Below are 13,759 nucleotides of genomic sequence, written 5' to 3' on the forward strand. Positions count from 1 at the left end.
GGTTGGTAGAGCCAGCATATAGCAGATACTCACTTGTCGTCATATTGTGGTCTATAAACATGTCAAAAAATTATCCGCAGTCAGCCACACATCTCTCCGCATAATCAGAGATGCGTGGGTGACAGCTAATTAAATGGAAGGGCTGCACGAACATCGCTAGAGATGTTAATGCAGGTCTGGCTTCAAGATTATCTAGCCGTGTAATAGGCTCTGTAGGCCTGTGCTGATCTAGAAGATTACACGGTGGGTTAGGCCGCCATGCAATACGGTTTCTAGTTTATTAAAACTTCTCTGGCCATAAACCTCCCATTCATTTCAGTTGTCATAAGACACATACCGCACTGCACTGACTATAGAGACAATGAACGAGAAAACATTTAGAAACAAAAGAGACAGAAAATGTAAAAAAGAATTATATATATACAGTATGTGTGTGTGTGTGTGTGTGTGTAATATATCCACCATTAAAACACATTATTATAGAAGACATTATGCTCTAATTCTAGATATATGTTCTGTTCAAGAGGAAAGACCAGAAGCCAGTGCAGTTTTAAGGAATGCTTTATTTTCTACACTCTAAAAATACAAAGCAAATATAGAAACAAACTCACATTAAACATAAGGGCTTTTAGAAACACAAATACCAGTATCTGAAAGGGAGCGAGATAAAACTCCTAACAGTCAACACTTTCAGAAGAAAAATAAGGCATATCAAATTTCCCCATTTCTTGTGTGCATTTTGTTCTTAAGATATAAGCTCACATTTCAAGTTTATGGATAAAAATAAAATTCTCATCAGTAGTGTTTATGAAATGGTTGCAGAGCGAACAAACTACGTCTTTAACCAAATTCAGTAAAGCATCAGAATGACGGAGCTTATGGTGGATAGTATTCTAGCACGTTTAGTCAAGTTCATTATGGAGAATAATGGCAAACCATCTTTTTCCAAGCCCATGACTTTAAAGAGAAGAGCCTGGCATATCCAATAGCAGGCTGCTTACACCAGTGTATATGATGTAATGCAAGGTCAGATTCATCTATAGGCAGAATAAGCCTGTGCCTATAGGCAGGGAGGGGCGCCTTGTAAAGGGTAATTTACATATAAAATGTAAATAATGGGTACTTATGCTTCCTTCTCTCACTCCGACACATATTAAAGCCTTAAATAACTAACTGTGGCCTACTTGATGGACACAGTGTAAGGCACCAACTACTCTTGTCCCCAGTTTGGATTTGGTTTCACAGTTCAGTTCCATTGAATTCAATAGAGCTAAATGGAGTGAATATCACACTCAACCTGGGGAAAGGGTTGGTGCTCTTTTTCCAAAAAATAGTTGTGTGTCTTCTAACCTTGGTTAACCCCTTTAAATGAAAAAAAGGAAAAGAAAAAAAAAACAACAACATCAGTTTGCCCCTCTAATTCTGTATCTTAATAACATGGTTACTGCAGACTGGCTCAACAGTGCACAGGTTCTCCTTAGCTGTAATATCTCATTGAACACATTAGTGGTTATGTCTCAAGTGTCGTTCAAATCAATAGTAAAAACAATGGTATAAACATCATAGAAAATGGACGTTCAGACGCCATATTTACTAACATGATACTTTAACCCCAAATACTGGATTATAACAATGGTATATGCCAACATATGCAGTAGTTTCTTCCTACAGCAGTTTCTTCCTACAGTGTATATTTTCAGGTGTACAGAAAAATAGGATGAAATGTCCTACAACTTTGTCAGCACAGTTATAACTAAAGTGTCAAACACTACTATCGCCCTCATACAACAACATATCTGCATTACCTACTTCCTTACACAGTTTTTGTATTAAAGGACGTACACTGACTTAAAATATTCAAAAAGGTGCAAGAAAGCATACTGCAGCCTGGGTAATGAGTGCTTTGTGTTTTTCCAATAATAATAATAACAGCAATAATATGAAACATTTCACTGAATTTTCTAATGTGTTGGCGATTTTACTGCTCCCATTTTCTCAAATAAAGCAAAGGGAATCCTGTATTAAATATGCTTAAAGGGGTTATCCAGCCTTAGGAAAAAAACATAGTCGCTTTATTTTATAAACAGCACACTGCTTGGATTAAGCGTAGTTTACAGCTCCATTCCATTAAAGAAAATGGAACCGAGTTATAATACCACATACAACTTAAAGACAGGTGTCGTGCTGTTTAGCATGTAAGAAGCCAATTTTTTCTAATCCAAAATAGCCCCTTTAAAGTCCCTGGCCACCCTTAAACACAGTTTTTCACACACTGTTTATATACTGAACTCAATATTACATGGGTTGTCCAGTGGCTGCTGTTTCAGTGTGTGGAGACAAGGAACATTTATATATGGAGGCCCAGTCTGCCCTTTTCCCCATTTTATCCTGCCAAACAACCCATTTTATCAGCACATAGTAAGCTTCTAAGATGCCCCTATTGGTAACAACTGGCAGCCAGACTCTTAGCATTTAATTTTATGTCTATGGAGAAGATTTTAATGTATGTATCAGAAAATAGATCTCTGACTGTGATAAACTTATGTTAAGACATTAATCAGCAGATTTCTGGACCTAGAAAAGACATGGGGGCAGCCATATAATTGCAAAATTGGCTTACATGACTTGTGCCACATTCATTATGTGTTTTACATGCTATTCAGAAGATTTAGGATAAATGTTGCCACATCTAGTCCATATCCATCCTCTCTTTGTAGGAATCGTTGACACTTTTTCTGTATGCAATGTTTGCATCCAACTTGGAAATGTCATGAAGAATCCATTGTTCTATGCTATCTGCAGCGGTCATCAAAATAATGCAGCAATGGTGAATATTACAGTGGCCGCACAGATATCTGGGGTAAAAGGTTTTTTTTTTACAAGTGGTAAAACATGTGACATTTATGGCCGTGTGCTACAGCAGCAAAAACATTCAGGAAAGAGCTAACTTGTGGAAAACAAATAAATAAACATAAAAAAGGATATTTAATAAATTCTGTTTGTAAATTCAAAGCAGCATTATGGCACAATAGGATATGTTAACCTAAACTAAAGAAAATGCTGCATTAACTTAAATATTGTTCTAAAAGCCTTTAAACAGGCTGTAAAAAAAATAAAATAAAACAAAAAAAACACTGCAATAATATATTCACTAACAGAAAAGGACTAAAATGTTTCTAAATAAAAAAAAAATGGCAAAAAACACATCATGCTATCTGAAATACATACTAGCCAGTTTCCAGCTTGACAAACACAGCAACCCTAATGCTCAGCAATGAGGCGCTGATGCCACCCATTATGGTAGGTAAAAAGGTCATATAGTTTATCTAAAAGCCACCAATAGCTCACCCATAGAATGCAAGCGTGTAAATAAGAAACACAATATAAAAAAGGGACTACATAATCCAACCAATCCAGTTTTTAGAGCTCCCAGGACTTAACTGCTTGCAGCGCAGCAGATAAAAGTTGAAATATATAAAATGTTTGCTACACCTAGGATATCATAGTTGGTATGGTGGCCTACAAAGGTCAGCAATTCCTGAGTTGTATGCTTCATAGTAAATGCTAGTAGGTACTATAGACAAGGCACTTATAAGTAGTTCATACACAAAGAATACAGATGGCACAATGCGGTTTCTTCCAAAAATGGGTGCCTGGTGCTCATCATCTGCATTGAGTTACAGGTACTGTGCCAGCAGCTATCAGACCTTACAGGGGCCTCAACAATGGAACAAGCAAATCCTCAAATTAAAAAAAAAAATCCTCAAAAGACCTACAGACCTAATCCAATAAATATCTATTTTACATCTCTTCCAAATACATTCTTGCAAAATGAATCCCCGCCTATTAACATCATGTCCTGATTCATTATTTCATGTTTCTGTATAGAGGGCAGAGCGCTATTTTTTTCAGGATTTTCCTAAATAGCTATAAACTTATAAGGGTTTTCTGTGGCTCTCTTCTTGTCTATCCTGAGGCCATCTGAACTGTGGGGGACCTAGACTTGGCACTGCCAACAATCAACTGTTTGCTGGAGCCCAAACAACCACACCACACAGGAAAGCCTATATCTGCACTCTAAGGCTATGTTCACACAACGTTACTTTTAAAATAATCATGGCCGTTGTTGCAGCATTTGCAACAACGGCTGTGATTAATTCAAAACTTGTGTGCACCGCAGGCTGAGGGAATCCCGATTTATCCCAATTTATGAAAGGGTGTAAATTTACACCTGGTGTAAACTGCAACCAATCACAGCTCAGCTTTCACCTCTGGTAAAATATAAGAGGAGCTGTGATTGGTTGCTGTGGTCGGTTTACACCAGGTGTATATTTACACCGTTTCATAAATCTCCCCCATAGTATACAATCCGTCCGGGAAACCTAGCGGACGCACGAAAAACTGACATGTCAGTTTTGTGTGGTTGCTATTCATTAAATAGCGTCCGCACAAGCCTGACAAGTCACACAATGGAGTGTGCGGCTCCGGCCTCATGCTCCATTGTCTGGTTTGGTGAATTGGAATGCGGGCACACACAGATGCGCCCGTATCCCTATTCAGCACAAATGAGGATCATCCGGCTGGTACTGCAGTACTGGCTGGGATGATCTTCACAGACACCAGCCGTTCTGTGACACAGCCAGGTCACAGAGTGGCCGTTGTCTGAACATAGCCTAACACTGCAACTATAACGTCAAAAACACCCTGTGGATAGGTGCGGTGTTGTTTTTGTAATAATACAATCAGATTTTTCTTATTCTGCACAACCTCATTTGTCTTCCATTCAGCATGCATGTTTTCATAAGGATATAGGGGGAAGATTTATCAAACATGGTGTAAAGTGAAACTGGCTCAGTTGCCCCTAGCAACCAATCAGATTCCACCTTTCATTCCTCACAGACTCTTTGGAAAATGAAAGGTGGAATCTGATTGGTTGCTAGGGGCAACTGAGCCAGTTTCACTTTACACCATGTTTGATAAATCTCCCCCAGTGTTTTGATGGACAGGCCTATATAAGCTGTTACCAAGAGATTTATGCTGCTAGAATGTGGCTGTCTATCATGTGTTGCACCTACTGTGATAAGACTAGTTAAGAGAGTTATTGTTTGCACCTTGCTTGTATATTTCATCTGAATATCATTTGTGGCTGAACATTGTGAGAGTTGTAGTTCTTCTGAAGTGCTTTTAGGGGCACACTACCAGAGGCATCACATGCCTGTTACAGTAGCCCAGCCTGCGTGTCATTTTGCCCTCTGTTGCCATCTGTCCATTTCCCTGCACTTTTAAGGAATGTTTAAATAAGGGGCGTGGGATCCCTCTGGCCATAGGGCCTTGAGGCACAGCCCTAATGCCCGAATGGTGAGTCTATGCTAGATGCTAACATATCCAACCTGTTAATGGAGTCCTTATAACCCTGGTGGCATCAGGTCCATTGGCACTAACATTAGCAATATGACATGGCTGCTGTTCTCATTCCAAAGAGATGAATAGTTTAGGAATTATGGCACCATATGTTCCTAGTTGTTCCCAAGATCTTCCAGTAAATCTTTATAAATTAAAGGGGTTGTCCGGCGAAAAAAATTATTCACAGAATAACACACATTACAAAGTTATACAACTTTGTAATGTATGTTATGTCTGTGAATGGCCCCCTTCCCCGTGTCCCACCACCCCCACCCGTGTACCCGGAAGTGTGGTGCGCTATACATTACCTGTCACGTGCCGACCACGGTCTCCGATCTTCAGTAGTGACGTCTTCTTCGGGAGGCCAGCGGATCTTCCCGAGTGCTGGCCGCCCTCTGCAGCGTCATCCGAAGCTCAGCCGCGATTGGCTGAGCATAACTGTGCTCAGCCAATCGCGGCTGAGCAGCTGATGACGTGGCCGCGTCATCAGCCGCTCAGCCGCGATTGGCTGAGCATCACTGTGCTCAGCCAATCGCGGCTGAGCGGCTGATGACGCGGCCACGTCATCAGCTGCTCAGCCGCGATTGGCTGAGCACAGTTATGCTCAGCCAATCGCGGCTGAGCTTCGGATGACGCTGCAGAGGGCGGCCGGCACTCGGGAAGATCCGCCGAACTTACGAAGAAGACGTCACTGCTGACGATCGGAGACCGTGGACGACACGACATGCGGTGAGTATAATGCACCACACTTCCGGGTCTAGCGTGGGTGGGGGGAAACACGGGGAAGGGGGCCATTCACAGACATAACATACATTACAAAGTTGTATAACTTTTTAATGTGTGTTATTCTGTGAATAATTTTTTTCGCCGGACAACCCCTTTAAGTACCTTCCAAAAATCTATATATTCTCTCTCTATATATATTTCTTAAATATGGAATATTTACTCTCTCTGCTATAGCTGCTCATGTACTTTTACAGACATATACACTTAAGATGCAATATTATTTAATGTACTACATGATACAGATATATTTATATATTTATAGCTCTAGTGCACAATGTACTATAATTATATATATATAAAAAAACAAGAACAAACCTTCATACCAGATATGTTGCCTATGTATATACTGTTAAAAACCTAAGCAACCAAACCACATAATATAAAACTATATGGTTAAAGCATAACAACTCAAAAGAGAAATGTATGAACAAATGTATCTTAAAAACCAACTTTTGCAGAAAAAAAAATTCACATATATAAAATATTCTTCTAAGGATATATTTTTTTCTTCATAAATATTTTAGAGTTCCTTCAGTCCCCTGTCCCCTTCCTTGAGATGACAGTCTTAGTAGGTTTGATAGATGTCATGTAATGGAACCTGGATGGCTGCAGCAGGAAAAGCTTGAGGTATATAACCAGCATATCCTCCATAGACTGCTGCTGCGGCAGCGGCGTTCTTCTGTAGTGTGGCTAATGTGGCTGTGGCAGGAGCTGCAATGGGGACATAGCTTGCACCATAAATGCCTGCGGCAGGAATCCTTTGCATATTTGGAGCCATGGTATACACTGGAGTTATTGGACGACCCTACAAAAAATAATTTGACAAGTTTAACAAAAATATATGTATCCTGGTTCTATATCTTTCCAGTTGTGGGCAATGATATTACAGAAATATGTTTTATTCTGGTCCTAACCTATGGAATTTCATTTGTGTTTTGCCATATAAACATAGAAGATTGTTGGAAGAAAAAGACCACCTGATTCATCTCGGCCACCCTTATATTTTTTTTCTTAATATCTTAGGATAAATATATGTTTATCCCAGGCATGTTTACAAGGCATGATCAATTGAGCTGGGGCAGGGGCAACAACTATGCAGGAGAGCTGGATAGCAAAATGCCAGATCACAAGTAACACAGAAGGTAAGTATGTGCTGCTTGTGATCCGCAAACTAACAGCACGGATATATTCTTTTTTCATGGCTGCACAAACGATACATGGATCGTTCGTGCAGCCTGGCAGTTCGATTAGTTGTGCCATGTAAAGGCACAGCAAATGAGCCAAGCTTTGACTTTTGACCACAGCAACTTCTGTTTGCAGATATTTTGCTGGTCTTTTCTTAATAAAATGTGATAAAGGACACGGTAAACAACACCGTGGGCGGCAGGTACGGGCAACAAAAGTATAAGGTATATGGGGCTCTCCTGACCGTCCACGGACACATGATGTTGGTAAAGAGTCTCTGAGAGATAAGCTGCAGTCAGAGCAGTCTTGGTTGTGCTGAATATTCCTGTGTAGATAGAGTTTTGGCCATCAGTTATTGAAGTTGCATGGCCACCTTACACAGTCCTATGGATATGGCTAACTTCACACTTGACAACTATTTTGCATCTACAGAGGCTTTACACACCGTTGTAATGCTCACCTGGAGACAGCCCTGTCCTACTGCATTCATAATCTTCCAACTTTGCCCTTTGTTCATAATAAATTCCATTAAATCAGTGCCTTATCACTTGACATTGACACGTTTATTGAACTGTGTGTACTGTGTGCTCGTTCCATACCTCACCTTGCACAGATTTAGTAGTAAGATTCAGATTTGAATCCGTTTACATATATTGAAAATGTTAAAACTAGAGATGAGCGAACCGGGTTCGGGTTCGAGTCCATCTGAACCCAAACGTTCAGCATTTGATTAGCGGTGGCTGCTGAACTTGGATAAAGCTCTAAAGTTGTCTGGAAAACATGGATACAGCCAATGACTATATCCATGTTTTTCACATAGCCTTAGGGCTTTATCCAACTTCAGCAGCCACCGCTAATCAAATGCCGAAAGTTCGGGTTCGGATCGATTAGAGCATGCTCCAGGTTCGCTCATCTCTAGTTGAAACTCAAAATCCATGAATATGTTGTGTCTTGATATCTAGCCTGCTATGGCGCTGCTGATAACATTTTATTTAGTAAGACTAGAAATACCATGGCAATGTGTAATATCAATTCATGTTCTAGCAAGCTTCACACTATGCTGTAGGTTTGCGTAAAAGGAAACATAGATTGCAAAACGGCAGCAGTGGTCTGTGACTGACATCATACTGTATGGATCTCTAATATGCCACTAATGTTATCTGAATGGGTTTCTGTTTCCTCTGGGTGACACTGTAAATACTGAAAAATGAGAGAAAAAAGCTCCACATTGCTTCACATGCCGTATTACAGAGGTATTCTCACCCTCAAACATTGCATCTAGAGGACAATCAGGGGCCATATGTGTGGCGATACACATAGAGCACTATGGTCCCTTAAAGGAATTGGCTACTTTATAGTAAAAAAGTTCAGTATACAGTATTAGTAGGTGTACTCACTGTATATACTGACAGCAGCTACCTGTGTACCTCATAGAAAAATCAGGCTACCCTCCTCCAGGCTGTGGTGCCCTGCTATGTGGTGAGTCTGTCTATGTGACCATGTCCCGCCCTCTGTGTCCTACGTGGGCTTATACAGACTCATTGGTGGACACTCGGGGGGTGAGGTGGGATGGCCACAAGCTCCTCCATGTCAGCCATCTTATGGACAGACTCACCACAGAGCAGGGCAGCTCAGCCGGAAGGAGGGAACCTAATTTTAGCTTTATGAGGTACACAGGGAGCTGCTGTCAGTATATACAGTGAGTACACTTACTTATACTGTATACTGAACAATATTATAAGGTGGCCAATCCTCTCAACATAGAAACTGCACTGCACTGCAGCTAGGATAAGTAAATAGGGTCATACTGCAACCCAAAAGTGATAGCAATCCATCTGTCATTGCTTTCTTGTGACATTTGGGCGCAGTCACTGTCATTTGAGGGTAACACCATGACCCCATTTAATAACCTTGGGTGCAATGCAGTGCGACACAGCGATTATAAGTTGCAAAACCCCTATGATGTGTTTCTGTAGCTTTCTTCTAAAGTGTATTTCAAAAGTTTAGAATTTGAAGTTTGTGATACTGCTGCCCTAAATGGGACCCTTTTAGCCGCTTACATATGTTAACATAGAACAGAGACCTACAATATATTACATAACACAAACATTTTCACAACATGTGAAACTTTCCTTTGAAACTACACATCCTTGCTGCTGATATATTTCTATATATTGCATATGTTACCAACCTGAAATGGTGGAGGAGTGGACACTGACGGCAGAACCGCTGCAGCCGCGGCAGCAGCAGCACTGGCGGGATCTGCCTGCACTGTGATTGGATTGATCATGTGCTCTATCCCATGGATTTTACCTTCTTCTATCAGCTTGGCAGCTGATGCAGCCTGAAATACGGAGTACTGGGTGCCGATAGTTGGGATGGCCACTGAAACATATAGCAAGGAGTCAGTAATGCAGTCTTCCTGTTATTGTTACACTTTTAAATAAGGCAGCAATATAAAACTGATTTTAAACATTAAGGGTAGCTTCACACGTACTGTATCGCTGCGTTTTTAACACTGCGTGTTTGGTGCGATTTTTACATGTGAGTTTTGATTTTCACATGAAAAGTGATTTCACGAGTAGTGATTATAAAATAAAAAAGGGGATTGTTTTATCCGTGCTGCTCTCACCCTGTCAGGGTATGTTTACACTGAGAAATCTGCACAGAGAAGTTCTGCTCACATATCCGCCCATGCCATTTTATGCATAGGTGGATTCCGCCGTCCGTCCAAAGAACAAACAGGTTTGTTCTTTGGACAGAAATCCGACCGACCATAGAATGGAGTCTATGGCACAGGCGGAGATGCGTGCGGCCCTTTGCAGGGGTGAGTTGCGGAATCCATGGCGGGTGATCCGCTGGGATTCCGTAGTGTGGCCATACCCTTAAACAGTAGACATTGCCAAAGGCAGCCATGTTGTGTTGGCAGGTGAAATTCAGATCAATCCATGTGGTAAAAGGACATCTTAAAGGGGTTGTCCGGCGAAAAAAATTATTCACAGAATAACACACATTACAAAGTTATACAACTTTGTAATGTATGTTATGTCTGTGAATGGCCCCCTTCCCCGTGTCCCACCACCCCCACCCGTGTACCCGGAAGTGTGGTGCGCTATACATTACCTGTCACGTGCCGACCACGGTCTCCGATCTTCAGTAGTGACGTCTTCTTCGGGAGGCCAGCGGATCTTCCCGAGTGCTGGCCGCCCTCTGCAGCGTCATCCGAAGCTCAGCCGCGATTGGCTGAGCATAACTGTGCTCAGCCAATCGCGGCTGAGCAGCTGATGACGTGGCCGCGTCATCAGCCGCTCAGCCGCGATTGGCTGAGCATAACTGTGCTCAGCCAATCGCGGCTGAGCGGCTGATGACGCGGCCACGTCATCAGCTGCTCAGCCGCGATTGGCTGAGCACAGTTATGCTCAGCCAATCGCGGCTGAGCTTCGGATGACGCTGCAGAGGGCGGCCGGCACTCGGGAAGATCCGCCGAACTTACGAAGAAGACGTCACTGCTGACGATCGGAGACCGTGGACGACACGACATGCGGTGAGTATAATGCACCACACTTCCGGGTCTAGCGTGGGTGGGGGGAAACACGGGGAAGGGGGCCATTCACAGACATAACATACATTACAAAGTTGTATAACTTTTTAATGTGTGTTATTCTGTGAATAATTTTTTTCGCCGGACAACCCCTTTAAGTCCACCTCTACAACATTCATATACTCTAAAGAAGAGGTCAATCTTCATGAGACAAGTCCTTGCAGCGTTCTATTATCAGCTGTAGTCGGTTAGGTTCCTCTATGTATAATAATTACAAGTCACTATCTAGTAGTTAAGAATGATAACGATACATGTTTCTCTTTTTACCATGCAGATAAGGAAGTTTGCATATATGAATAACTTTTCTCTGCCGCACTATAGACAGTGTACATTAAACAAGTATTCTATGGCCTGTAAGAGCTTTTGATCCCATAGTTACAGTATGTTAGTCTAGCAGATAAAGAAGGCATGAATGAGTGATTGGGGGAATATGATCAAGGAAAACAAAATGATTGATCAATCTCAGATACCAGGAACAGATCCTCATAGTGAAGGCTGATTTATGAGCAGGATATTTGTGTTAGGAAGTACGGATTGTGGAGTCATTTGTAACAAACACATCTACTTGTAGCCAGTCCCTTTTATCCCTACAATATATATAAGAGGAATAGGGTTAAAACTATTTAATTGTATGGACCATATTAAAGGTGTTTTATGAGATTAGAAAAACATGGCTTACTTTCTTAAACAGCGCCCCTCCTTGCCATAGCCTGTGTGTGGTATTACACCTCAAGTGCTGTAAATGGGGCTGAGCAGCAATACTGGAAACAACCTACATAACGCAGATTAGTGGCGCCTTTCTTGGACGAAAGCAGCCATGTTTTTCTAATCTCATACAGTACCTTTAAAGGAACACTAAACCTAGAGTATAAAGTATAGAAAACAGTACAGAACAGATAAAGCTATGCAAGACAAAGTAGTGATCATGGGGCTGGGATTTTCCTGGACTTCCGGTTAGTAATCCCTTTTAAAGAACACTACAGCTACTGCACAGGGAATCTAGATAGTTTAGACTTTAGGTTTAGTGTCTCTTTAAGTTCTATATTTGGTTGGTAATTTTAAAGGAGATGTCCAGCATTTAAAAATTGTTAGTCTTCCTACCTATATTAGATTGGTAGGACGTGCTGATCAGCTGTTAAAAGAGACCACAGCGCTTGTGCAAGTGCAGCAATATTGGAAGATATTACGGCAGTGCCCTATTCCGATGAATATGCTAATGCTGAAATCCCTTGCACTAAAGATATAAGAGCATGGCTATAGCAAATACAAGCTTCCTCTTCAATCAGCTGAATAGCAGAGGTATCAGGAGCGGGAGCTCCACCGATCTAGTATGGATGGTCTACCCTAAGGATAGGCTATAAATCCTAAAAGGGAATCTATCACTTCCATATTCTGCTCAGAACTGCAGACAGGGGCAGATAGCTAATAGGGAGATAAAGCAATTCTAATCTGTCTCTTAGCTGATGGCCATTTGCAAAGTTATAAAATTATGTATTGCTTATAAGCTTAAGTGTCATAAAGGTTGGGTTGAGCTGCACATGTATGACCTTATCCCTCCCCCACCCCTCCCTGCTATGAATGATTGATGTGCAGCGTTTGGTTGAGACTTGTACATCAATTATGCAATGCAGGATGGGGTGGAAGAGAGAGAGGAAGCATGCATGCTGCAGCTCAGCCTGGGCTCTACTACTCATGAGCTTAGAAGAAAAATATATTTTTATAACTTCAGCTATATGCTGTATGCGCATTGCTGAGCTCCCTATATAACGTGGACAGATTCACTTTAAAGGCTGGATATCCCCTTTAGCTCCACTTTATAGTTTTTCCAAGCCCTACTTCCATTAACACCATCCTTTTTCCACTACTGAAGCAATAAATTGACTTATTAGGGATCAGTGTAAAATGTTAGATGTTAAGACTAACCTGCACCGGGTTTAAGAGCAACTGGATTGACCGCAGGTAACTCCAGGTTGGGTACAAGTTCAAAGCTTTTTTCTTGCTGTTTACCCTTCCCTTCATGATATCTGCTATAAATGCCACGGCCAGCCGAATATCCCCCCAGGTACGTGCCCCTGGGACCGGGGGCTCTGTTGCCAGCCGCACCTCGCCCTCTGCCTCTTATGCTGCCTGCTTGTAATACCAACATAACACAATCAGAAATCACAGGAGATCACAACTAAAGCCTCCATAAGCATATGCTGAGCAATATATAGATGTTTCTATTTTGGCCAATGACACGCATTGAGGAGCAAATACTATGGTAGATTGTGCACAATCACTCTTTCTAAACTAGCCTGGAAAAAGATTCCCAGCATTCCTTCTTAAGTCAAACCTGCCAATGAGCTTTCCATGTGTATGGAAAACTTTACTTTTTCTTTGTTCTAACTCCTCCCAAGATTGCCCATAGTGAAATGAAGGATCTTGGTGCAATGTCATCTTCAAAATGGAAACACGCGTTAAGCAAAATGCAGTTATGGGAAAGAGACGCTAAAATACAAGTATACTTATAACATTACTGGAGACGTTTGACATATATGCTTACTCTTGACAGAATGCAAAACTTAGTTTGGGTGGATTTTGTTTTAAAGTGAATGGAGCCGAATTGTAATACCAGACTAAACCTGAGGACAGGGATGGTGTTGTTTTTACAAGTAGCTGTGTTTTTCACTAATTGGCGATAACCCCTTTAATACAGAGGCATCTTGCAGGAACATATACTATGTGTTATATGTTCTTTGAAATGGGGGCCCTTGGGTGACTGTTTTGGTGCTGGCCCACATTAAA

At 41.5% G+C, this 13,759-nt stretch overlaps 1 protein-coding gene across 9 annotated transcripts in view; it reads right to left on the minus strand.

Moving 5' to 3' along the window:
• Positions 1 to 6,249: 6,249 nt before the first annotated feature.
• RBM47 (RNA binding motif protein 47) overlaps positions 6,250 to 13,759 on the minus strand; it is an 82,125-nt gene continuing 74,615 nt past the window's right edge. For 7 of the 9 annotated variants that reach the window (XM_069977554.1, XM_069977556.1, XM_069977553.1 and 4 more), the window contains 3 exons: positions 12,899 to 13,105; positions 9,566 to 9,759; positions 6,250 to 6,994 (listed from right to left, as the gene is read on the minus strand). In XM_069977554.1, coding sequence (XP_069833655.1) covers positions 6,755 to 6,994; positions 9,566 to 9,759; positions 12,899 to 13,105 — 641 coding nt within the window. In that variant the 3' untranslated portion in view covers positions 6,250 to 6,754. The remainder of the gene's footprint in view (positions 6,995 to 9,565; positions 9,760 to 12,898; positions 13,106 to 13,759) is intronic. The other 2 variants (XM_069977550.1, XM_069977558.1) reach the window with 2 other exon arrangements.

The sequence above is a fragment of the Dendropsophus ebraccatus genome, chromosome 7, assembly GCF_027789765.1.
Source record: "Dendropsophus ebraccatus isolate aDenEbr1 chromosome 7, aDenEbr1.pat, whole genome shotgun sequence".
Taxonomy (NCBI): Eukaryota; Metazoa; Chordata; class Amphibia; order Anura; family Hylidae; genus Dendropsophus; species Dendropsophus ebraccatus.